Below are 26,899 nucleotides of genomic sequence, written 5' to 3'. Positions count from 1 at the left end.
CTAGATCCCAGTTGTTATACGCCCTGCCCATTGTTATGGGCACTTGACTGATATCATCTCAGGCATCAAGGCTAAAATTGACAGCCACCCTTATCCACATTCTGTGATGATATGGTAAAGATACTTAGTGCTGACCTAATCAAAAAGCCAACGGAATACTCTACATTCAAAACTAGTGAGATGGCTGGCAATTAGCACTTGATTAGAGCTCGGAAAACAGCTGAAGCCATTCAATCTTATGAAGACAAGTATTGCGCTCTATGTCCGTGGTCATGCGGAAGCCAGTTGAGCATAAGCCCATGGGCCAAAGGCAACCTACCACCCACGCCAAGTGCTTCTGATATTGGTGTCCTGCATTCTCCTACCCTCACACAATGGTGCCGTTTCCTGATGAGGGCAGTAATATATATATATATATATATATATATATATATATATATATATATATATATATATATATATATATTATGATAGGTTATTGATAACACGCTTAATACACCGAGGTTTCTAAGCACGGACCCAGGAATCAAACCTGTGTTGTTCCGTGTCATCTTGCTTCCAAGGTGAGCATGTTGCCCCTAAGCTATCCTCCCGCGACAGTGCAGGGCCAACCTGACCGTTGGTATTCTTATATGGCGTGTGGCACCCTGCCCTCCTGGGGAGTGATATAGTATGCACAGTGTATTCTCCTGGCCCTCTGCATCGCAGGAATACTTCCTCTATGGCCCTTCATGTAGCAGTGGCACACCGTGGCCTATAGTAGGCAGCGGTGCTTTACTATTATACATCGCATTGTGGGGGGTATTTCTTTTGGCATTTTGTTGAATTGGATAGAGTAACCATTTCGTATGGTTCCTGGCAGCCATTATTCGGCTGTCATTTCGTTGTAGTTTTCTGCAACACATCCTCACTTCCCATACTTAATTGTGAATATCTTGTCCGGATAATATAATGATGGCATTAGGATGTAAGTCATGTTAAGTGGATTTGAATTTGTGCTGTTCCGCTCTTTACCACAGTTGTGGCCCTGTGGCGGCGGTGGCCTTGTAGCCATGGTAGCCTGTCCAGTGGCATTAGCAGCTCTCATGCATGATGGCCAGTGATTTGCTCCAATCATAGAGGTGTGCGTGTGTCTCTGCAGCACCGGGTGCAGCCTGGACCCCTAGAGACGCAGATGGTGCTCATGCCCACCAGTTACCCTGTACCTGAGGATCTTGCACTCATGCCCACCAGTTACCCTGTACCTGAGGATCTTGCAGGAGAGTAGGTTCTGGGAAATTCTGATGCCGGTGGCGATAGACTGCAGCACGGATCAGCACTGCATTGCTGGACAGGCCTTTGCTGCTGGCAGAGGAGGTCCAACCAATGATCGGTCAAAGGTATCCAAGGTGTCGCTTGATAGAGCTGACCCCTGGATCCCATAAGCAGGAAACGGGCAGGTTTTAGGGGTGAGGTTAGCCTCAAGCTTGCAGAGCCATATGGTGAGTTGCTTCCATGGTGTGGCAATTTTCCTACCACTTATTTACAGCACCGCTCATACAGACGCTATTGCTCTCTGTAGGATAGTACAAACTGGACCTCAGAGGCGTCCCTGTCCTGAATAGCTGCTATGTTGAGTTTCATTGATGGGATAAGGAGATGAGCAGTCACGATTAGGGGTTTAGTGTCCCATATTTCCAGGCTCCTCCCTTTATTCAGGACTCTTGCTCGGGTATCTACCCACCTCTTCTCTTCGCATGTGCCAACCTCACAAGCAGGTTATTGTCTTGTGCAGAGTCCCGGTGTGCAGTAAACAAATATAAGGCATGGAAGCTCCTCACCAACATGTCGAAATGTAGGTCTTTCATTTTCCTCAGTTGCGGACTGAATCATTCTTGCATCAAATTGCCCTCCTGCTCACAACCACTGGGGCTAACCGCCAGTGGCTGTAGTTCCCAGTGGGTGGCAACAGGATGCAGTGAGAGCGTCACGAAGGGCCATTCCACCAACTTCAGTGGCCTTGCGGTTACGTGTATTCAGGAAGCCTCCTGGTGGATGCCTAAAGGCTGCACCCATATGGCTTCGGACGACCTATCGGCCGCATATGATTGCGTAAACCGGAGTAGACTATGGGCCAAATTGGCTGCATGGGGAATGCCAGGTGGACTGCTGAGGCTAGTTAACGAGGTATACAAAAATTGTGGAACACAGGTACGACTGAGTCAGAAAGGGGACATCCGTAAAAGAATGTGTTCATACCGGGGGCCAGACAGGGCTGTGTGTTGGCCCCATGCCTTTTCAATCAATACATGTCTGATGTTGCGGACTGTCTGGCCGCGGAAGGCCTGATTTCTCCTAAGGTTAGGCAGTGAAAAATAGCATGATTGGCCTATGCCGATGATTTATTGATCTTTGATCAAGGTAGGGTCGGTTTGCAGAATTAGTTAAATGCCTTTGCTGGATATGCCAAAGACAATGGCCTTATTATCAATCCTAAAAAAAACAAAAATCTTGGCATTTACAAGGTCATGGAAGAAGAGCAAACACACACTGTGGAATATTGACACTGTGGAATATTGAAGGGACGATAGCCAAGAATAGCCCTGGTGTTGTATATTTGGGGTTCTATTTTTGGTCTCATAAAGGTCTAAAACCGGGTATTGATATTCTGATGCATAAGGCAGTACAGTTACTGTGCCAGATGATGAAAGGTGATCGCAAGTTTGGCAGATTCTCACTCAAGCCCGCTATTATGTTCTTTGAAGGGAAAATTGTCCCCAAAACAACGTATGGTCTATAGCTACAAAATGAAACAATAGCCACATTATTAGATAGAATTGAGTGCAGGCTGTGGAGGAAGATCCTTGGCGTTTCGAATTCAGCACCATTGGCAGCTATTAGGTACAAACTCAGGCCGTTTCACTAAGGGCCCGGGGGAATTGGCGTCAACTGTCACTATTTGCCAGACTTGTAGCTCCCATACCTGACTCTCTATATCAGACGCTGGGTGATACTATGAACTCCAGTATCGACCTGGGCCTCCGTAGGACAAGCTGTGAAGAAATCTTGCCCAGAATTGCTTCGGGTCTGGAGACCTTAATTAACAATCTCCTGAAAACTAAAAGGTCTCTGTTTGATTTTGACTGGATATTGACAACGGATGCATTCCACTCTTATGCATCGATGAGCCATCTATCCCACGAGCATAAACGTCGAGCAACTCTCTGTACTATCCTGACCCAATTCCCTAATGGTAATGCGCACCCTGACCACTGAGAGAAGCGAGGACATGTGGGGCCTCCAAAAGCATGACTGCAGTATGGGACTACACGCAGTGCGTGGGGACCAGCCGCATGCACAGTGACAACGCGGTGATAGACCCTGCCGCCTGCTCTGCCACAGCGCCAACACGCAGGTGTAGGCATGCATTGGCAATACGCGTGGCCCTGGTCTTTATCTAATACCTTCAATGCTAGTTTAATTATCATTCTCTTGCTAACATACTGCATTACTCGCCGTGAAACGCGACTAAAACATGCCCAGTCTGCTAGCTGCCGTTGCGATAGCTCTGTGGGTTGAGAGCCTGCTGCAGATATCTGTGCATAATCTTTAGGTCATATAGGCGCTAATGCTGACCCAGTTGATTGACTGAGTTCTCACCAGCCCAGATGGCTTTTCGGAAGGGCCAGCCCTTGTGCAAATGTAGTCATTTCTAAATAACGCTGCCCGTCCCTCTGCCAGGAGTGGCCAGATCCTCCACTTCCAAACGCTCTTTGCTGCTTTCGCTGAAGTTAGTGCTGCACGGCAATAGCCTGTAGGCGTTGAAGTTAGTGCTGCACGACAATAGCCTGTAGGCGCTGAAGTTAGTGCTGCATGGCAATAGCCTGTAGACGCTGAAGTTAGTGCTGCACGGCAATAGCCTGTAGGCGCTGAAGTTAGTGGTGCACGGCAATAGCCTGTAGGCGCTGAAGTTAGTGCTGCACGGCAATAGCCTGTATTAGGCATCGGCTATGGACCTTCAGAGAGCTTAGCGATTACTCTGCCTGCATGGGCTTCTGGCTACCCAACACTTACTGGATGAGGAGTGAGTGCAAACCATGCTATATAGTCTGCCTGAATGAATGTGAACAATTGCTGCAAATAGTTCGTTGTCTGTGGTTTTTATTAATCTTTCATATGTTCCGTTTTTTGCATGTGCATGTCTTTTTTGTATGTCATTTTGTTTGACACTATTGCACTATTTTTAATTTTAACTGTGCATATGTGTGTGCAGTCTTGGTATTTGGGAAGTTACACTTTCTTGTTTGTGTTTGAAAAACAAGGAAGTTAATATTCATAAATAAAAAACGTCTTTGTACACAAACTCTTTCCCACGTAGACGTATCCGGGGACGTTTTGTTGGCTCGATTGGCATCAGGATCTGGGATGGTTAAGAAGGGATCGCGTGGTCCGTTTCTTAATGATATGCATCCCATTCTATAAATATTTATGACATGAACCAGCAGCAGGAAGGCCCCTTTTTGTATATCCTTGTCTACAGACCCATATTTGCATGGCTCCAGGGGCAGACAGGTGCACATGTGTCAGTTTGCCCTCCAGTGGGGATCTGACACGTTAGAGCACACGAGGCTCGTCCAGCTGTTGCTGCGAGTATATCAAGCAGTAAGAGAGCTCGGTGGGTTGTGCAACTGCAACAAAAATGATAGGCAGGCCTGCTCCAGTGCACTCTGTCACAAAGTGATCAAGGAATCAGGGAGGAGGACGGGAGCAGGGCTATAAGTAAACTATCTTTCATTCAAACCAACAATAGGGGGAGCTTTTAACACAACACATATTATTCCTGGATCCAGTGACGTATACTCCTTCCTTTCCCGTTGTCCCCTCCACCCCCTGGGTCCTGGGGTGGTGGCTAAATGTCTCTGAAATTGGAATAAGATGCAAGCGGTCGTCAGGTCTTTCCATGTCCGGGCCTGGCGCCCTCTTGGTGATTTCATAGGTCCGTTTTTGTCACAGTACTTTCTACACTGCTACGCAAATGCAAATTTCAGAAATAAAACATCTCTTGCTATAGAACCACACATATAAAGTCCAATAGCTAAGCGTCTCTCTGGGCTCTTCCCGCCCTCGGGTACCGCAATCAAACTTTGGGCCAGGTGAACGCTATGGATGGACTTGCCACTGGGGATGGCTTTTGCAACCCAGCGGCCTGTCACGTGCGTTCGCCAGTTTACTGGGTCGCCATCTTGGTTTTTACCTTTTTCGGCGAAGATGCATGCTTGTGTAGCTCTCCACAGCAACTCTGGCATGTTCCCACAGGCCTAATATTGTGTGCAACATGGCGTGCGTTGGGGCGAGGCTGCTCCTGCTTGCAGCTTTCGCATCTCAGATTAACTGCTAAAACCTTCCTATTGAGGCTAAGTGTCTGGTGGCACGAGTGTTATTACGGGGGTTCTGGGGCATGCCATGCACCATCGAGGGCCGTGGCAGACCGAAACCGCTGTAGCGCAACGCCACGTAACTGCCCCGGGTGACAGTCCCATTCCCCACTCAGGGCACATGATGGGAGTACCTGGGGGATCCTTCCATGGGCCCAGCATCATCTGGCTTTTGGCAGCCGCCAGACCACTTGCTAATCCCATCATCCACCCTCAAGCAGGGGACCTCATCATACTGTCAAGCCCCACCTAAAGCAGACCCATGAGTGGTTTGGGGAGTTGTTTGCCGCTTCCTTTCTCTGACCCCCCAGGCCAACCACCTTCCTCTTCCTGTGCTTTTGGAACAAGGTGTCAAAGTCCACGAGAACCGTGCCCCCAGGACAGCATCAATCAGGAACAAAAGCATCACTACCGCCCAGAAAGACTGGTCTTCAGTATCAAACTACCATTTGCTTTCAGGTCGCGATCCCTGTCACCATGCACCCAAGTCACTGGAACTCGCAGGGTGTGAAATAGCCGATTTGGAAAGACCAGGTGTGAATGGACCTTGATTTCTTTGCTTCCAGAATCTAGGAGGGCCAGCAGAAAGTGCCATTCCAGCTTTATATAGAAGTAACAACACCGCCCTACCTCTCCTTGGTCAGCATGTATTTCTCATCCAGAGGTCCTCAGTTTTCAAAGCTTCTGGGTCCCCCCACCAGTTGTATGTCCTTGGAACAATCTCCCTGGGAACACCGTAACCGTTGTCCATCGATTCTGCCTATGAACCCTTGGAGCAAGCACTTACCATATGTCCCAACGTCCCATAGGTGTAGCGTTTGATGGCCAGTTTGTGTCCTATCCGTGGGTTACACTTTTTACCTTCAGGCATTCTAGGTTTTGAAGCAGAGAGCTAGGATGAGGCCCTTCTCTGGCAGGGCTATCTAATCCAGTTCTTAGATCTTCTACTTTCGCTGATCTTTCCCACCTTGGTGGCATTACAGTAGACCTCTGTGGATTGGTGCTGGCTGAAACTGATATAAACTGCTAGTCTCGCGGAAATCATTTGACCAACTTGATTACTGTCTCCAGCCAGCGAGGGTTGATGTAGTTGCCTAATGCAGTGTTTTAGAAGGTTTGGCAGGGAGTTGTGGAACTGTTTGAAGACTAGATGGGTCTTTACCTCCCCCAACATCAAATTACCAAGCCACTTCTCCAGGGTGAATTCAATTTGATAAACCATCTTCCATGGTGCCTCTTGCTACCACAGTCAGATCTCCCTCAGTTGGCGGCAGTGGTATTCCTTTTCAAAACCCAAACCTTCCAAAATTGTATCTCGTACGTTTTTGTATTGAGCTTGCCTACTGGCAATTAGAATTTGAAACACTGTCAGGAGTTCACCTTTAAGCAGTGAAGCAATGAAATGGGGCCAAGATATCTTGACAAACTAGGCCCCGTGAGCTATTCCTTAAACAAATCAGAGAAGCTTGTTTGAATCAGCTCCAGTGCCAAATTCTTGTAGGGGGGCTGTTGCTGGGAATGGTGTTGCTTGGTACAATGCAACAAATATCCTGTAACCAGCATTTCCAGTAAACCCTTCAGTTGCACCAATGCTGCTTGGTCTGTTCCAATGGAAGCTGTCTTCTTCATGCCAACTTCGACTTTTAGGTCTCCCTCAGATCTTGAGGGGAAGACCACTTCTGCTTGTGGCACTTCATCTGGGTAGGTTTTTGATCCTCCAATGAGCTGGCTCAGACAGCTTCTTCTGAGACCCAATCTGTGTCTAACCAGTGGCTTTGGACTAAGTAGGTTGGAAGGGGGTTGGTCCAGAAGATTGTGTCTGGTGCTTTGAATTGGAACTGGTTCTGACTGCCCCAAAAATGTAGCTTCCTCAGAGTGTTCTGGTTCCTCAAGTCTTCCAACCGCCTTCTCAGACATTCCAATGTTCCTTATCCTGTCAGGCTTGCGCAAAATCTTTTGGGTTTCCACAAAGGGAAGCCAGCTGCAGATTAGTCATTTATGGACATCAGTTCACTGTTTAGATCCTCCTTAGCACTTGAAATGTAGCAAGATGGGATTGCTGGCCCTTGATGAACCTTAAGATTGGAGAAGGCCCCAAGTGGGGACAGAGGTCGGTTCAGATCCTCAGTCCTTTTAGTAAAGTGAAATTTAAGGGTCCTGATCAATTGTGCCACCTTAAAAGGTAGGGTTGAGCGAGCTGGACAACTTTCTCCTGGTCTTTTTGATCCCACTCTGACAGCATATGTCACAAAGTGGCGGAAATCAAGAAGAGGTTACAAGCTAATCTATGACTGAACTATCTTTTGTCAAACTCAAGAACATAAAGTGCCATAAAGAGAAACAAAAAATACTCTTAAGATTTGGAGCTCATGACTCGTGATTGCTCCCTTCTTCCTCTTTCTCCCCTTGGGTCGTGTGGTAGTGGGTGAATTAAATCTCTCTGAAATTAGAAGAAGATGCAAGCAACGTATCATTTCCTTTCCCAACCCAGGCTCCCAAAGGTTCCATAGGTAAACGTTAGTGCTTGTCATATCACAAACTCAAATGCAAAGTGTAGCAACAAAAAGTCTCTTGCCGTAAGAACACAAGGGTAGCCCCAATTAAAACACTAAAGTCAATAAACTGTGGTAGCCGTATGTCTCTTCCTGCCTTTGGATACGTCATGGGGTCTTCCCTGATGCACTGATTTTGGGCTAGGCGTGCTCTCTCAATGTTCTTGCCTGTGAGGTTGGCTTTAGCAGCTTGTGTATGGTGGAAAGCTGTCATCTGGTAGTGCAGGGCTTTGGGCTAGGACCCTTTTCCCACGGGAGTCCCAGGGGGTGGTGCCAGGTAGAGCTTAACTAGTGATTTCCATGGGCTCTCCATTAGGCTTCTCACCCCTCCTTAACATTGAGTCCTGGCCCTAGCCCTCACCAACCAGCCTCTCCCCTCCTCCCTCCTCAATGCATCATCACATGCTCACACCTGGGGTCCTAAAGTCCTCTACTTCCTCCTCCATAATTAGTGGTTTTCAACTGCATCATTTCAATGCCTAAATTCGTGTGTATTCCAACACTCATTTTGTGATCACCTTGTGTAGGACATGGCTAGCCTCCTTTCCTACCCAAACTACTCTTTGATGCTCATCTCCTTTCTCAATGTCTCCCTTTCTTGCTCCCACCCTCCTCCTGATGTTGCACTGTTTGTAGTCTCCAACCACCTCCTTCCACTTCCTGATTTCACTTTCCCCACCTAAAGTTCCCCTTCTCCTTATTTCTTCCAATACCTCCTTCCAGACTCCTGTTCATATTCGTTGTATTCCTATTCTGCTCTCCTCCATGCTGAATCACCTTCTCCTCCCTGTCGTTAACCTTCACCTCCTCTCGTTGTATTCACCTCCCTTTCCATAATCTCCAACACTCCTCTCTTTAAACCATCAGTTTTCTTTTCATTCTAACCTTCTGACTCTCTCCTCCAGCCTCTTGTCACATCTGCTCTCTACACAGCTCTCTCCTCCTTCTCCTTTTCCTGAAAAATTGCTCTGGGCAACGCTCCAGACCATCGTTTGTCGCCTGCCAAGCCATTACAAAAGGAGAAAACCATATACAAATAAGGCTTGTGCCACCCCAAAAGGGGCTAACCGGCTCACACTGCTTGGTCACGTCTCTTCTGCATGAGACCACAAGCATCCCCAGACATGTTTCGGCTTTATTGTGTGTCATCAGTGAGGAGTAGATTGGATCTCTAGGCCCAGCAAGCACAGGACCCACGTCTGGGCACACCCGTCCCACTCGGGGTGGCTAAAGCAAAACAAAAGAGGTAATGGCTGGAAGGTTTTGAATTGATCTTGACCTCTGGCATTGCTCTGGTCAACCCTCCAGATCATCGTTATTCACCTTCCAAGCCATTACAAAAGGGGAAAGATCATACGTTAATGGGGGGGAGGGGATTCCCCGCACAGGCTGTAGTATCAAGATACCAGGCTGCCATCTTTGTTTTCAATTTGTCAGCACATTCGTGTATAGAGGTGTGCTCCTACAGCTTTATGTGGCAACTCCGGCAGCTTCCAGGGACAACCTCCTTCTCGCCACAGACACCTCCCTCTAAATACCAGGTCTGTATATATAACAAGACCTAGCCTTCTAGTCTCAAGAGGATAACTCAGGGGGCAACGTGCTCGCCTTGGAAGCAAGATGACGCAGAGCAACACAGGTTCGATCCCCAGGTCTGCGCTTAAAAGTCTCTGGGTATTAAGCGTGTAATAAATAACCAATCACAAGCCAGTGGTTTCTCCTGCTCTCGACTTTTGCATTTCAGAAACGCTACTAAGACTTTCTCCTCCAAGCTAAATCCTCGTGTGATTATGGTGTTACTACGGATGTTGGAGGTGTTTCATGCTCCACTGAGGGCTGAGGAATACCGCTATAGCACAAGTTCTTTATGATGATTTGCTGGCTCCTTCAGGTGGCTATGCAGGGGTGCTGCTAGGTCCGGAAAAGATCTGGGGCTACGCTAATGTTGGGACTGTCAGGACTCAGGGCTAGCTAGCCTTTTGGTTACAGCCCCTGAGCTTCTATCCGGGGCTACAACCAAAAGACCTGGGGCTACAGCCCCCCATTCCTCCGAGCGGCACCTCTGGATGGCATGATGGGGTTTGCCAGGGATCCACCCCACACTGCCACTGGGCCCATCATCATCTGGTTTCTGGTACCATCTGCTCCCCTTGAGAGGCCTATCAGCCAACCTGAGAATTAGGTAGGTGACTTTGTCACAACTAGCAATGCATACAGTCATTTATCTTGTGCTCACGTAGAGCCACATAAGAATGAAAAACGAAGTGTAATGCATCCACAATCAACAGCGCTTTATCAATGGGACCCCTACTGTCATGGAAGAATCACAGCCTTGTTGGACAGAAGGGCTGATCTGCCTGAGGTTGAGGCCCCACCCGTGCAGTGGAAGAAGTGCAATCTGGTTGGACAGAAGGGCTGATCTGCCTGTTATTGTGGCTCCAGCCCTGCAGTGGAAGAAGCATGGCCTGATTGGACAGAAGGGCTGATCTGTATGAGGTTGCAGAACCAGTCCTGTAGAAGAGGCAGCAGCCTGATTGGACAGAAGGGCTGATCTGTATGAGGTTGCAGAACCAGTCCTGTAGAAGAGGCAGCAGCCTGATTGGACAGAAGATCTGGACTGTGTGAGCTTGGGGCGTGACAGGTCCCAGGCTCTAGCTGAATTTAAGGCCCTGCCAGGGCACAGTCTACTTAAATCCTTCAATAAAGATATGCATTTAAGGTATATGATGATGATGATGTACATTGGGCTGTGGAATACGTTTTAACTCTTCTACACATTAAATTCGAGGATGCCGACCTGAAAGGTATTATGGTAGGCTTTTTGCATTTAATGTGATTCTAACGTAAATTTGCAAGAAATCTCTTAAATTCAAAAATAAGAATATGAATTCTCTTTTGAAAAATGGCATCAAGCTTATTTTCATATAGTTTACGGAAGTACTCCATGGGACAGGAACGGTAATTCAATTAGGGCGTGATTCACAGAGCGTTTTCCTATGGGATTCCTATATGGAAACCATTATATAACGCTTCTGTGAATCGGGCCCTTTTGAGTGTTTTGCCTGGGATGTGGCAATGCAAATTAAGATAAAGAGTCTGTGTTTCAGGCGCAGTCTTCTTGGTTAAGCATGAGTTCAGGATGTTGTGCTGAATTGAAATTTCACTTTTAAGCTACATTGCTGAAAGAGCCATTTGAGGGGCGACCTTTGCGGGTGATCGTACGCTGTGCAGTCTGTTCTACAAAAGACCAGGCAAATTGTAAGGACGATCTGCACTTGAACCTCACTTTTCTGAGCTCACATGTGTTAAATATAATTATTCACTATTCGAAATAATCCCAGTAGAATATTCATATACGAAAGGATATCAAATCTAAATATGTCAATACTGTCTTCAAGCCCTGTGAAATAGCTCAGTGTGTCAAAGTGCTGGCTGCATTTATTTTATTTATTTTTTGCATTTTTAAAGCACTCGCACAGGCATCAAGGCGCTGTTACAGAAATTGTTTGTTTTTTAGTTGCGTAATTTATGTCTTAGTTGCGTATTGATAATGCACTTAAATGCCCAGAGGTTTCTAAGCGCAGACCCGGGGATCGAACCTGTGTTGCTTCGTGTCGTCTTGCTTCCAAGGCGAGCACGTTGCCGCTGAGCCATCCATCTGTATGCACACCACATGTCAGAAAATACCATTAAATAAGATACCTCAACAAGCGGTTAATGTGAATGTTACAGAGATCTGCGTATTAAGCAGAGCAAATCCTGTTTGCAACAACCACCTGTTGGTGCTACTCCGTCTGTTCCAGCCACTCCGCTAGGTCCTGAAGTTAAAGATGTGTTCTCTAATCTGCTGCTCATCAAGGAATGGTGGAAGGTACATTTAAAAAAAAAGTTTGCCATCCAGTCTCGCTGTTGAGTGATCAGTAAAGGATCACTTGCCCCGTTCCTGTCAGTTCCCCCAGCGACTGAATGATGAGCCCTGCAGAAGCAGAGGCAGCATGTGTCGGACCCCACGAGACCCGGCCCACTTCAAGCCATAATCTCAGTTCTAGTCCATGTTGTCTCCAGAGCCAGAGGACCAGTATGCGGGGGCGGGGATGTGGGATTTCTGGTCTCAAATCCTTTTCCTTGTTCAGAATGCCCACCAGCTTCCCCCAGACACCACCCCATCCCTCATCACGTTTTCATGCAAATGTCAAGATAGTGTTTCTACTAGGAATGGAGAGGGTAATAAAGGCGTTATTTCCGTTAATGCACGTTCTTGCTTACAACTTTACTATTGTCTATAGAGAGGGCGGGAGACGTTACGGAACGATATAAGGTAGGGACCGCCTAAACATATATATGAATGGTAATCTCCAGTGTTATCAATGTTTAAAGGGTGCACTACAGACAGAGCAAAGGCACCCTGGGTTCATCGGACAGCAAAGAAACACAAGGCAACACAAGGCGCGGCTGTGTCAGCTTCCTCTGACTGGAAAATATGATTCAAAGCCAAGCTCTTTGGACCACCTCAATGGACCTGTTAGGGACTGCAACATGTTAAGCCTGTGCCCTATTAAGTATCGCTGGCAGCTGTCTGCTGTTTGGTGAGCACGCAGGGCTCTGAAAGGTTACTCAGAGTCTTTTCTTGGCTGATATTGCTGTCGCCCATAATTGCAGAAAGCCTTGAGGCCTCCCATAGAACTGTTCGCTGTGTCATTACACGCTCGTGTTCCTGTTGTTTTATGCGCTGGTCCAACCCGATCAGTGGTATTTCTCTGATGCTTCAAGGTGCCCCCTTTGTAACCTTCTCAGAGCTGGGTTACCACATATATTTCTGTAGAGTATTGCCTCTGGCTCGGGCAAGACCAGAGTTCACAAGTTTGAAACCGAGCCGGGTCCTCTCATCCTTCTAAGCAAAGATCAGCTATTGTTTCAGCTCTTAGAAGTAGCAGGAACGCAGCATGCACCACTATATATAAACACCTGACGACATTAAATTAGTATTATCTTTATCACTAATAATAATAATGTTCCGCATGTTTGGAACGCATACTTGAATCCGCAGTGCTATTTACTGGGCCTCTTAACGCGTTGAGGGGCTGGAGGGCTCATGTGGACCCCGCTCGGGTGTCCTTTCTGATGCTCTTGTCATTGCAGGGATCCGTTACGCTACTTCGGAATTGGAAGTGCGGAGGCTCTCCGATAGCTTGCTTTGGTGGCAGGAGCTGATGGAAGCGAGTTACGTGGGAATGGAGGCTATTGTTTAGAGTGGGTCACACTCTGCACTTTAATAAGGTTTGGCAGAGATCCCAGCTTCAGAATAAGAAATATGAACTGGAGAGGGGTAATAATTAAATCCATGTATCATTGGGCTATTGGAAGACATTTTGTTTAGTACTTACTGGAAAACAAAGCAAATGTCAGTTCTGTAAATGGATGCCAGTGCTGTGTCTAAGACAGAACGTTATTATAACCCCTGAAGGCCGCTACATCAAGGCAGGTAGATGAATGCGGAACGTGATTGCACGCTCGGATGCTAGGACAGAAGGCCACTTCCTGTGTGCAAAGAGGGATGCAGAGAGGTTCTCCCAGTACTGAAAGTCTCAGGCCCGTGAGATGCTTCTGGTGCCCTTGAGCACGCTCTACAATCTGTGTCAAGTGTCGTCTCAAGAAGGCAAACATTATTTGAACTTGGAGTGGGTGCGTGGCTGGCCCTTGAATAAAGAACTGAAAAACAAGCATGAATATTGGATAACCAGGTTTGATCAGAACCGTTAGGTGAACGGGTATCTTATAAAGGGCCTCTGGATGGTCTAGGGGATGCTATTGGACTCAGCAGGCAGGTTACTCTTACCTACTGGCGGACAGCCGAGCAGTACCTTGGGCATGTGGAATGGACCGTGGTGCTCAGTGTAAAGTAGGATGGGAGAGATACAAACCCTGAGACTGGTGAGACGTCAACAGACCACGTAGACGCAGAAGAAGCCTCCTTATCTGACACGAAGGCCAACGCAGGAGTCACACTGTTGGAGCCGATATAACGCAATGAACCGATTCCGCACTTCCACAGAACTCTGGAGAGAAAGGAAGAGCTAAGTAAGGGTGAGCCAAGAGCAGAGTGGAAGAACCTAACTAATCAGTATCCCAAAAGAAAGGAAAATACAGGAGAAAAGGCAGGTGCAGAATACTGAATTGAGAGGCCCAGGAAGCGCATGGGCGCAGGTAAACCTCTGAAGGCTCAGCAGAAAACTGTCCATTCAATGTGCAAAGCCGAACCCGGCAGTTCAGTGACTTCCAGACACTGAAAGTCGCCGTAGATAACAGTGAATTCAGGGCGCAGAGAGTTCACTTCCAATAAAGCCAACCTGCAGAAGAGTGACTGCAATGGTGGGTTGAAAGCATGGAGAGTCACTGGAAGAAGCGGTGAGTTCTAGGCAGCGAACGATCAATGGCTACTCAAGTAATGTGGAGGCTGCAGGCCAGCAGGTGCACTCAGTAGAGGATTTCAGAGTAAGAAATACAGGAAAACAATCTGTCATGAACTAGGGATCACCAATGGCATGGAATCCTGAAGGCAATGCTGAGAGCCTCAGAGGCAGCACAATAAACTAGCAAAGGGCTGTAGGAGCAGCTTCGAAAACGAGTGGGAAGCTAGAGGGGCAGCATAGGGAGCAGGCTAGGAGACACGATCAGGATAGAGGATTCTGGCAGGACAGAAAGCTAACCTCCAGGAAGCACTGCATCACTAGTGCCAAGCTAGAGGGGCAGCATAGGGAGCAGGCTAGGAGACACGATCAGGATAGAGCCTGGCGGGACAGAAAGCAAAACTCCAGGAAGCACTGCATCACTAGTGCCAAGCTAGAGGGGCAGCATAGGGAGCAGGCTAGGAGACACGATCAGGATAGAGCCTGGCGGGACAGAAAGCAAACCTCCAGGAAGCACTGCATCACTAGTGCCAAGCTAGAGGGGCAGCATAGGGAGCAGGCTAGGAGACACGATCAGGATAGAGCCTGGCAGGACAGAAAGCAAATCTCCAGGAAGCCCCGGATCACTAGTGCCAAGCTAGAGGGGCAGCATAGGGAGCAGGCTAGGAGACACGATCAGGATAGAGCCTGGCAGGACAGAAAGCAAATCTCCAGGAAGCCCTAGATCACTAGTGCCAAGCTAGAGGGGCAGCATAGGGAGCAGGCTAGGAGGCACGATCAGGATAGAGCATGGGGGACAGAAAGCAAACCTTCAGGAAGCACTGCATCACTAGTGGCAAGCTAGAGGGGCAGCATAGGGAGCAGGCTAGGAGACACGATCAGGATAGAGCCTGGCAGGACAGAAAGCAAACCTTCAGGAAGCACTGCATCACTAGTGCCAAGCTAGAGGGGCAGCATAGGGAGCAGGCTAGGAGACACGATCAGGATAGAGCCTGGCAGGACAGAAAGCAAACCTCCAGGAAGCACTGCATCACTAGTGGGAAGCTAGAGGGGCAGCATAGGGAGCAGGCTAGGAGACACGATCAGGATAGAGGATTCTGGCAGGACAGAAAGCTAACCTCCAGGAAGCACTGCATCACTAGTGCCAAGCTAGAGGGGCAGCATAGGGAGCAGGCTAGGAGACACGATCAGGATAGAGCCTGGCGGGACAGAAAGCAAACCTCCAGGAAGCACTGCATCACTAGTGCCAAGCTAGAGGGGCAGCATAGGGAGCAGGCTAGGAGACACGATCAGGATAGAGCCTGGCGGGACAGAAAGCAAACCTCCAGGAAGCACTGCATCACTAGTGGGAAGCTAGAGGGGCAGCATAGGGAGCAGGCTAGGAGACACGATCAGGATAGAGCATGGGGGACAGAAAGCAAACCTCCAGGAAGCACTGCATCACTAGTGCCAAGCTAGAGGGGCAGCATAGGGAGCAGGCTAGGAGACACGAGCAGGATAGAGCCTGGCAGGACAGAAAGCAAACCTCCAGGAAGCACTGCATCACTAGTGGGAAGCTAGAGGGGCAGCATAGGGAGCAGGCTAGGAGACACGATCAGGATAGAGCCTGGCGGGACAGAAAGCAAACCTCCAGGAAGCACTGCATCACTAGTGCCAAGCTAGAGGGGCAGCATAGGGAGCAGGCTAGGAGACACGATCAGGATAGAGCCTGGCGGGACAGAAAGCAAACCTCCAGGAAGCACTGCATCACTAGTGCCAAGCTAGAGGGGCAGCATAGGGAGCAGGCTAGGAGACACGATCAGGATAGAGCCTGGCGGGACAGAAAGCAAACCTCCAGGAAGCACTGCATCACTAGTGGGAAGCTAGAGGGGCAGCATAGGGAGCAGGCTAGGAGACACGATCAGGATAGAGCATGGGGGACAGAAAGCAAACCTCCAGGAAGCACTGCATCACTAGTGCCAAGCTAGAGGGGCAGCATAGGGAGCAGGCTAGGAGACACGATCAGGATAGAGCCTGGCGGGACAGAAAGCAAACCTCCAGGAAGCACTGCATCACTAGTGGGAAGCTAGAGGGGCAGCATAGGGAGCAGGCTAGGAGACACGATCAGGATAGAGCATGGGGGACAGAAAGCAAACCTCCAGGAAGCACTGCATCACTAGTGCCAAGCTAGAGGGGCAGCATAGGGAGCAGGCTAGGAGACACGATCAGGATAGAGCCTGGCGGGACAGAAAGCAAACCTCCAGGAAGCACTGCATCACTAGTGGGAAGCTAGAGGGGCAGCATAGGGAGCAGGCTAGGAGACACGATCAGGATAGAGCCTGGCGGGACAGAAAGCAAACCTCCAGGAAGCACTGCATCACTAGTGCCAAGCTAGAGGGGCAGCATAGGGAGCAGGCTAGGAGACACGAGCAGGATAGAGCCTGGCAGGACAGAAAGCAAACCTCCAGGAAGCACTGCATCACTAGTGCCAAGCTAGAGGGGCAGCATAGGGAGCAGGCTAGGAGACACGATCAGGATAGAGCCTGGCAGGACAGAAAGCAAATCTCCAGGAAGCCCTGGATCACTAGTGGCAAGCTAGAGGGGCAGCATAGGGAGCAGGCTAGGAGACACGATCAGGATAGAGCCTGGCAGGACAGAAAGCAAACCTCCAGGAAGCACTGCATCACTAGTGCCAAGCTAGAGGGGCAGCATAGGGAGCAGGCTAGGAGACACGATCAGGATAGAGCCTGGCAGGACAGAAAGCAAATCTCCAGGAAGCCCTGGATCACTAGTGGCAAGCTAGAGGGGCAGCATAGGGAGCAGGCTAGGAGACACGATCAGGATAGAGCATGGGGGACAGAAAGCAAACCTCCAGGAAGCACTGCATCACTAGTGGGAAGCTAGAGGGGCAGCATAGGGAGCAGGCTAGGAGACACGATCAGGATAGAGCCTGGCAGGACAGAAAGCAAACCTCCAGGAAGCACTGCATCACTAGTGGGAAGCTAGAGGGGCAGCATAGGGAGCAGGCTAGGAGACACGATCAGGATAGAGCCTGGCAGGACAGAAAGCAAACCTCCAGGAAGCACTGCATCACTAGTGGGAAGCTAGAGGGGCAGCATAGGGAGCAGGCTAGGAGACACGATCAGGATAGAGCATGGGGGACAGAAAGCAAACCTCCAGGAAGCACTGCATCACTAGTGCCAAGCTAGAGGGGCAGCATAGGGAGCAGGCTAGGAGAGACGATCAGGATAGAGCCCGGCAGGACAGAAAGCAAACCTCCAGGAAGCACTGGATCCCTAGTGGGAAGCTAGAGGGGCAGCATAGGGAGCAGGCTAGGAGACACCATCGAGTTAGAACATGGGGGACAGAAAGCAAACCTCCAGGAAGCCCTGGATCACTAGTGGCAAGCTAGAGGGGCAGCATAGGGGGCAGGCTAGGAGACACGATCGGGATAGAGCATGGGGGACAGAAAGCAAACCTCCAAGAAGCACTGCATCACTAGTGGGAAGCTAGAGGGGCAGCATAGGGAGCAGGCTAGGAGACACGATCAGGATAGAGCCTGGCAGGACAGAAAGCAAACCTCCAGGAAGCACTGCATCACTAGTGGAAAGCTAGAGGGGCAGCATAGGGAGCAGGCTAGGAGACACGATCAGGATAGAGCATGGGGGACAGAAAGCAAACCTCCAGGAAGCACTGCATCACTAGTGGGGAGCTAGAGGGGCAGCATAGGGAGCAGGCTAGGAGACACGATCAGGATAGAGCCTGGTAGGACAGAAAGCAAACCTCCAGGAAGCACTGCATCACTAGTGCCAAGCTAGAGGGGCAGCATAGGGAGCAGGCTAGGAGAGACGATCAGGATAGAGCCCGGCAGGACAGAAAGCAAACCTCCAGGAAGCACTGCATCACTAGTGGGAAGCTAGAGGGGCAGCATAGGGAGCAGGCTAGGAGACACGATCGGGATAGAGCATGGGGGACAGAAAGCAAACCTCCAAGAAGCACTGCATCACTAGTGGGAAGCTAGAGGGGCAGCATAGGGAGCAGGCTAGGAGACACGATCGGGATAGAGCATGGGGGACAGAAAGCAAATCTCCAGGAAGCACTGCATCACTAGTGGGAAGCTAGAGGGGCAGCTTAGGGAGCAGGCTAGGAGACACGATCGGGATAGAGCATGGGGTCAGAAAGCAAATCTCCAGGAAGCACTGGATCACTAGTGGCAAGCTAGAGGGGCAGCATAGGGAGCAGGCTAGGAGACACGATCGGGATAGAGCATGGGGGACAGAAAGCAAACCTCCAGGAAGCACTGGATCCCTAGTGGGAAGCTAGAGGGGCAGCATAGGGAGCAGGCTAGGAGACACGATCGGGATAGAGCATTGGGGACAGAAAGCAAATCTCCAGGAAGCCCTGGATCACTAGTGGCAAGCTAGAGGGGCAGCATAGGGAGCAGGCTAGAAGACACGATCGGGATAGAGCCTGGCAGGACAGAAAGCAAATCTCCAGGAAGCCCTGGATCACTAGTGGCAAACTAGAGGGGCAGCATAGGGAGCAGGCTAGGAGACACGATCGGGATAGAGCATGGGGGACAGAAAGCAAACCTTCAGGAAGCCCTGGATCACTAGTGGCAAGCTAGAGGGGCAGCATAGGGAGCAGGCTAGGAGACACGATCGGGATAGAGCATGGGGGACAGAAAGCAAACCTCCAGGAAGCACTGCATCACTAGTGGGAAGCTAGAGGGGCAGCATAGGGAGCAGGCTAGGAGACACGATCGGGATAGAGCCTGGCAGGACAGAAAGCAAATCTCCATGAAGCCCTGGATCACTAGTGGCAAGCTAGAGGGGCAGCATAGGGAGCAGGCTAGGAGACACGATCGGGATAGAGCATGGGGGACAGAAAGCAAACCTCCAGGAAGCACTGCATCACTAGTGGGAAGCTAGAGGGGCAGCATAGGGAGCAGACTAGGAGACACGATCGGGATAGAGCCTGGCAGGACAGAAATCAAATCTCCAGGAAGCCCTGGATCACTAGTGGCAAGCTAGAGGGGCAGCATAGGGAGCAGGCTAGGAGACACGATCGGGATAGAGCATGGGGGACAGAAAGCAAATCTCCAGGAAGCACTGGATCCCTAGTGGGAAGCTAGAGGGGCAGCATAGGGAGCAGGCCAGGAGACACGATCGGGATAGAGCATGGGGGACAGAAAGCAAATCTCCAGGAAGCACTGGATCCCTAGTGGGAAGCTAGAGGGGCAGCATAGGGAGCAGGCTAGGAGACACGATCGGGATAGAGCCTGGCGGGACTGAAAGCAAATCTCCAGGAAGCACTACATCACTAGTGGGAAGCTAGAGGGGCAGCATAGGGAGCAGGCTAGGAGACATGATCGGGATAGAGCATGGGGGACAGAAAGCAAATCTCCAGGAAGCACTGGATCCCTAGTGGGAAATTAGAGGGGCAGCACAGGGAGCAGGCCAGGAGACACGAGCAGGATAGAGCCTGGCGGGACTGAAAGCAAATCTCCAGGAAGCCCTGGATCACTAGTGGCAAGCTAGAGGGGCAGCATAGGGAGCAGGCTAGGAGACACGAACAGGATAGAGCCTGGCGGGACTGAAAGCAAATCTCCAGGAAGCACTGGATCCCTAGTGGGAAGCTAGAGGGGCAGCATAGGGAGCAGGCTAGGAGACACGATCAGGATAGAGCCTGGCAGGACAGAAAGCAAATCTCCAGGAAGCACTGGATCACTAGTGGCAAGCTAGAGGGGCAGCATAGGGAGCAGGCTAGGAGACACGATCAGGATAGAGCCTGGCAGGACAGAAAGCAAATCTCCAGGAAGCCCTGGATCACTAGTGGCAAGCTAGAGGGGCAGCATAGGGAGCAGGCTAGGAGACACGATCGGGATAGAGCATGGGGGACAGAAAGCAAACCTTCAGGAAGCCCTGGATCACTAGTGGCAAGCTAGAGGGGCAGCATAGGGAGCAGGCTAGGAGACACGATCGGGATAGAGCATGGGGGACAGAAAGCAAACCTCCAGGAAGCACTGCATCACTAGTGGGAAGCTAGAGGGGCAGCATAGGGAGCAGGCTAGGAGACACGATCGGGATAGAGCATTGGGGACAGAAAGCAAACCTCCAGGAAGCACTGCATCACTAGTGGGAAGCTAGAGGGGCAGCATAGGGAGCAGGCTAGGAGACACGACCTGGCAGGACAGAAAGCAAATCTCCAGGAAGCCCTGGATCACTAGTGGCAAGCTAGAGGGGCAGCATAGGGAGCAGGCTAGGAGACACGATCGGGATAGAGCATGGGGGACAAAAAGCAAATCTCCAGGAAGCACTGGATCCCTAGTGGGAAGCTAGAGGGGCAGCATAGGGAGCAGGCTAGGAGACACGATCGGGATAGAGCATGGGGGACAGAAAGCAAATCTCCAGGAAGCACTGGATCCCTAGTGGGAAGCTAGAGGGGCAGCATAGGGAGCAGGCCAGGAGACACGAGCAGGATAGAGCCTGGCGGGACTGAAAGCAAATCTCCAGGAAGCACTGGATCACTAGTGGCAAGCTAGAGGGGCAGCATAGGGAGCAGGCCAGGAGACACGAGCAGGATAGAGCCTGGCGGGACTGAAAGCAAACCTCCAGGAAGCACTGGATCCCTACACAGCGGGGGGATGGAGTACCAAGGCAAAAACCTCCAGAAATAATCTGTGGATCAGCTCATACAGCAGGCCGAGGTGTGCTTATTTACGGTCCTAGTACTCCAGCCATCACAGGCCGAGGCTGACTAAAATTGGGAACAGCTGGGATCAGTTAAGATCCCTCCTCCAAATATTGCCTAAACAGTCTCCTAGAGGTGCCAGAATGCAACAGCCACATGGACTCAAGACCCAGAACGACGAGTGGAAGAACACTTGGTGAGGAAGCTCACACATTAATACAGTGGCGTGCTCTGAGTATTGGATTGGTAATCATGGTACAGGCCGTGTTGTTGTTGTTATTATTATTATTATTATTATCATTATTATTATTATTATTATTATTAGGGAATTTATTGAGTGCAGACCTGGCTTCGGGAAGCCACAGAGCGCCTTACAGTCATAGGGGGAAGAACAAGGTGAGTGGCTCAGATTCCCGGGTGGTGAGGACCCCCAGGAAATGACTGTGCTAGTTTGGACAGTGCTAAGCAAAGGCTGCCAGAGCACAGCACTTTCGTGTCCATACTGCCCTCAGGAACTGCCTATGACACTTTCATATTGTTATCATAAAATCACTATGCCATTCTCTATAGTGTGGTGTCAGTGATGGCCCAGAGTAGCCTAGTTTGTCATACTAGGTTACTCATTTGTTTGTTTATGTATTTATATGGCGTACCAAACCCAGGCTATGTCAGTTGCAAAACTGCTCCCAAAATTAACCATGCACAAAGTTCCATGCAACTTTAAAATTCCCCTGACCATGCCACTTCTCAATTAGATCATCTTGCAACATCTACATCTATCTTGCCCACAATATTGTTGCATTTTGCCTTGAAATCAGTGCTAAAGTCGAGGGTACACGCGGGTGGGCGTAGTCCATCCACCTTTTTCAGAGGGTAGACTCAGTCCCCCAGGTAAAATGAGAAACATTGAAAGTTTTCCTTGAGTTTATGAATTTAAGGCGACCTCAGGGAGCGAACCACAGTGGCCAGATTTGCAGCCCGAATGCTTCACCAGTGCACTCTATAATCGGGGGGAAAAATAACAAACAACTAAAGGTGAAATGTTGCATTTCGGTACTACATGTTCTGGGGAAAACATTTGTGTTGGTTCTTGGATTTTAAAACGTGCACACCTTTAAACGTTTTAAAAAACACTAATAGAAGAAAATATCGTCTCTTGTTTTTGTGTGTGTGTCGATTTTAAAGAAAGGCAAATGCCATTCGTCCTGTGAAATTTGGGTGGTTATACAAAGCCAATTTAATGAACTGTGCATATGTCACCTAAATATGCTAATTTCTGGCGACATCACATCCCATTGCGTTTGTTGATGAGACCCCCCCACTTTTATTTGTAGGACTTGACACCTGCTTGAAATGTGACACACGCCACCTCCAATTGGCCCTGGAATTGCCTCATTCCACTCTCACATTTCCCCGGAAATGAACCATGCTACTTAATGTAGCCCCAATGCGTGCCCATACCACAGCACCCACCCACACATAAGCACACACACAAACCAAAACATATGTCCATGGGGTAACCTTGATTATCTGTGCCTCCCTATGGTCTCCAGCGTGGGCCAAGGGGAGTAAAGGGTCTTGCAGTACTGGGTGATGCCATGCCCAGGATGTCATCTGGCACCACTTGCCACCCTTCACCGCGCCCTATCCTGGTGTTTGCACCAGGCTGGGGGTCAATGATCTAAGCCCTCACCCGGCCCAAGGCAGACAGTAAGAAGTCGACTTGATGGGGTCCCTTTCTCTTTCCCGAGCCCAGCACTAGATGCCGGGGCGCGGCATAGAGCCGGCAGCCATCGCTACCAATCTGTGCTGGGTGGCACACGTGTCAGTAGTGACATGCACTTTGGTGCGGCCCCATCCCCTGATGCATGTGCAGCACCAGCGCCTGATGTCAGGGACCCGCATTCTATATTTGCAGTGAATCTGGCCGCAGATTCCTTGCAAATCCAAAACTAAATACTGCCACCTCCTGTTACAGCGCCCTGGCACCTGTGAGGCTCTGGAAGCAGAGTGCAGTATGCCAGCAGCACAGGTTGGCACTGGCATGTGAGCTGAGAATGTAGGATGTGTCGAGTGGAGAATGCAGACGTGGGCCTGTGTGTTGCCACCACTTCCTGAGCAATAAACATAAACACTGTATATGATACATGGGGCCTCATTACGGCCCTGGCAGAAGACCATAGTGCTATTAGCACCATGCTCCCTTTAACGGCTGGTCTATACCAGCTGTTAAGGTCGGGTCCCGCAAAGGGACTTCGTAATTAGGCGCTAGCAGCCTTTTACGGCGCCATTAACCCATTAGCGCCTGGGTCGTAATGAGGCCCATGGTGTTTGGAGGGGATAGCCTCAAGGAAACTGTAGGCAACAGTACTGATAAAGTAAGTCTAAACCTGAGTAGTGTAAATTAACGCATTTATGTAAAGTTTACATTTCTCAGCCTCCTCAACTTCAGAACAGAGCACTCGTGATGTGATTTGCTAAACACAGGGTTATGCTGATGGGCCGCTGTCCCCTCCCCCGCCCTCCATACGTTACACCTTTCTCTCCATTCTATTGCAGCCCAGAAGGTCAACCCGTTCTACGAGGAGTGGTGGTTCCTGGTGGTCATCGCGCTGGTGGGACTCATCTTCATCCTTCTACTGGTCTTCATCCTCATAATCAGGGGGCAGAGCAAGAAGTACGCCAAGAAGGTGGACTCAGGTAAGTGCCCCCGCGCTCGCCATGGCCATGCTAGCGAGGGCCGCGCTACATTGCACGCTTGGATCTGCTTGTCACTGCATGGAAGCCGCCTTAAGGAGTCAATAATGGGAATGTCAGGGAACTATGGTGGTGTTCTGACATTTTTCCTCTCCAGGTCCGTTCCCATCGACCGCTTCTTCACTCTTGTCCCCCTCTCTCAATCTCTTCCTTCACCCTTTTCTTCCATACTCTCACATGTACCCTCACTCTTACCTTCTCCATTACTCCTTCCTCACACCCCCGGGGCATATAGAACACCCCTACAGTCCCTGTGTTTCAGAGTGGCACCCCTCGGCCCTGACCATTGGGGGGACACTGTATTGCCCCATGGGCTGTACATGTCTCTGGGCGATGGGAATATGAGGAGGCCCTCAGCGCATTTTGCCCGGCACCTCCTTTTTCTGTTATTGCACCACAGTATCTTTGGCCCACCACACCCCCGAACCTCTCATTCTCTACATCATTTTCTACACCTGTCTTGCCCTCTCCTACTTCCTTGCCCTCCTCTCCCTCGCTGATCATACCTCTGCCCTCTCCCTGCCATCCCCCCTCCTTTCCCCTGTCTGTCTGATCTCCCTCCCCTTCCTCTATGGTACATTCCACCCCGATCTTAGGTCCACCTGGTTGTAACTTGAACCGCTGAGTGGTACGCATCCTCGTCCCTGCGTAAAACACAGAGGTCTGTATCCACGAAATACTAACCAAAGGGATGGGTTTTTTGTATAAGCAAGCTGGCACCTATCAAGGGCTGATGCCAAAGTCATAGCAGGCTTCACGGGCCATTCACCAGGTCTGTTTATTTCAAGTCTTTTCTTTTATTGCTGGGGCGGGGCAGACACACGTGTGCTAATGCCCCTCTTTTCTGTTAAGTCACATCTCACTGGGAAGGGGCCATGAGCATTCCAACGCCCCTCATCCTGTGGCCACACCACAGTGAAGACCTTCCCCAAATAGACCATGTTTTGTACAAAACTCTGACTAGTTTGTGATGTGTCTAATTTGTCGGCATGTAAACTGTATTAACAATGTATCGCATGCTTGCACATTTTATTCACACGTTGCTTGTGTGAAGCAGTGACTTCAGTGTTGTGAATACAAAAGGGCAGGATACAGAGATGTCTGGTTGTCTCTTGGAAGGGAAGACATTATCAAGCATAAGTGTGAGTAAAGGGTGTTTAAAATTAAGGGATTTTAAAATGAATGTTGAAAACAAGGAAAGGGGGTGTTTTAAAAAAAATGGAGGCAAGCATGGGTACAACTTTAGACTGAGGGTGCCACCACCGGGTAGGTCCTTAATGTAGGCATGTATACAGTGTGAGTCTTATGTGCCATTTCTTTAAGGTAGGGTCTCTGATCACGGTGCACCACTCGTACATTAACTGCCAGCAGCTGAGCCCCGCCTCTGCTGCGCCACTCGACCTGCTCGGGGGATTCCGTCACTTATATATTATTTATAATATTCTTTCAGTGGGCAGGTGGTCTGTGCTGTGCACTTTGTTCTAATTGCTAAAACACTGTAAATGCACAATCATGACATGCTGGCACAGTTCGTCACTTTCTAGAGAAATACAAAAATAAAACTGCCAAGTTCGCGAACCCGGATAGAGAGAGCTCTGGCTGTCAGGCAAACGGTCACGCTTCCAGAGTGAGAACTACAGCACACGTGCCTACTGAATGAGTTCCATGTTCGTGGTGAACAGAGGAACACACCAGCAGGCTAGTACAGAGCAGCAGAGGAACTGAGCACAAACCATATGGTGCGAGGGGGTTTAGTCTGGGGAGGTTGGGGGGAGAGTAGCTCCTGGGAGGAACACAGAATGTTTTGCCTGGACTCAGGCCTGGAAATGGAAACAATTTGTACTCTGGGAACTTGCTCCCCTTTGTTTGGGGTGGTGTGTCAGTGGTGTAGGTGGGGCCGGGTGGGGGATGGGTGGAGCCCCAGCTCAGATCGTGCAGCACCTGATCTATTCCAAGAACCCAACCCTGGAGATTTGCATAAAACAAAAAGCACTTTGGGGACATAAGAATGACCACAGCATTAGAATATGTCTCCTAGGGATTCAGATATGAAACCCTTCTGAGGAAGTGAGGGAAGTTGGACTCTGTGCTCTTTTCATTTGTCACAATACTCACCCTAACAGAAAAAGGTCCTTAAGCTGCGAGACATATATACTCATTTGTGAGACTTGGGTTCTTACTGCACAGAGCTCGTAAAAGAATCAATGCCTCACTTACGCAGAGTGTCCGGAAGTGTGGCTTATAGGGGACAACGGGAGCACTGACTGTGGCATCAGATCTTTGAGACTGCCTGCCCAGCTACCCCCGGGGTTAATACCGAAAAGTGCGGCGAGAGTTGGAGAAGTTTAGGGCCTGATTCACAGATGGGTTTTATAATGGCGCAATCCCATAGGAAACCGCTCTGTAAATCAGGCCCTTAGAATCAATGGTGTCTCCAGGAATCATGCTTAGGATGCCACCTATGATAGGTGAGGTAAACTAATAAAACGCCTACCTGTATGTTTGTGTACGTGCATACACACTATATATATGTATGGCCTGGTGTTTGTTTGTTCCCTGCAAGCTGTGTGTAAGCTCCATGTCTCATCCAGCTTCAGACACAGCTGGATGAACGGGAGATTCCTGTATCTCTCACGGAAGCAAAGAAACCGCTTCAGATGCTATTATCATGAGGGCATGATAGAAGTTTTATTTATTTATTTTATTTATTTTGGCACTTATATAGCACACCTAACCCGGAGGCATCTGGTTGAAATCAAATCGCAGCAGTTGTACTCAAAGCAACACTAAATCAGGACTATGGCCCTCATTACAACCCAGGCGTTAAGGGGTTAACGGCGCCGTAAAAGGTGGCGGCGCCGTTAAACCCTTAACGCCTGATTACGAGGTCCCTTTGCGGGTGGCACTTTAACGCCTGCTTTTAGCAGACGTTAAAAAAACAACCCGCAAAGGGACCTAGGAGCTAATTACGGCACCGTAACTTACGGTGCCGTAATTAGCGCCTTCCCCAGTCCCATTGAGCCCTATGGGGCAAAAATGGGAATGGGGAAGGGCCATGGCGGCATGGGGAATTACCACCCCGCCAACCTCGGAATGG

General features: G+C 49.7%; 1 protein-coding gene across 7 annotated transcripts in view; it reads left to right on the top strand.

Annotated features, from left to right (window-relative positions):
• Positions 1–26,899, top strand: part of SDK2 (sidekick cell adhesion molecule 2) — a 1,531,827-nt gene that overhangs the window by 1,430,831 nt on the left and 74,097 nt on the right. For all 7 annotated transcript variants that reach the window (XM_069655112.1, XM_069655110.1, XM_069655117.1 and 4 more), the window contains one exon: positions 23,605–23,745. In XM_069655112.1, coding sequence (XP_069511213.1) covers positions 23,605–23,745 — 141 coding nt within the window. The remainder of the gene's footprint in view (positions 1–23,604; positions 23,746–26,899) is intronic.

Source organism: Ambystoma mexicanum, chromosome 3q (assembly GCF_040938575.1).
Source record: "Ambystoma mexicanum isolate Mex_15411 chromosome 3q, UKY_AmexF1_1, whole genome shotgun sequence".
NCBI lineage: Eukaryota > Metazoa > Chordata > Amphibia > Caudata > Ambystomatidae > Ambystoma > Ambystoma mexicanum.
Note: the sequence above shows the minus strand (reverse complement) of the source record. Positions and strands in the feature narration are given on the sequence as shown.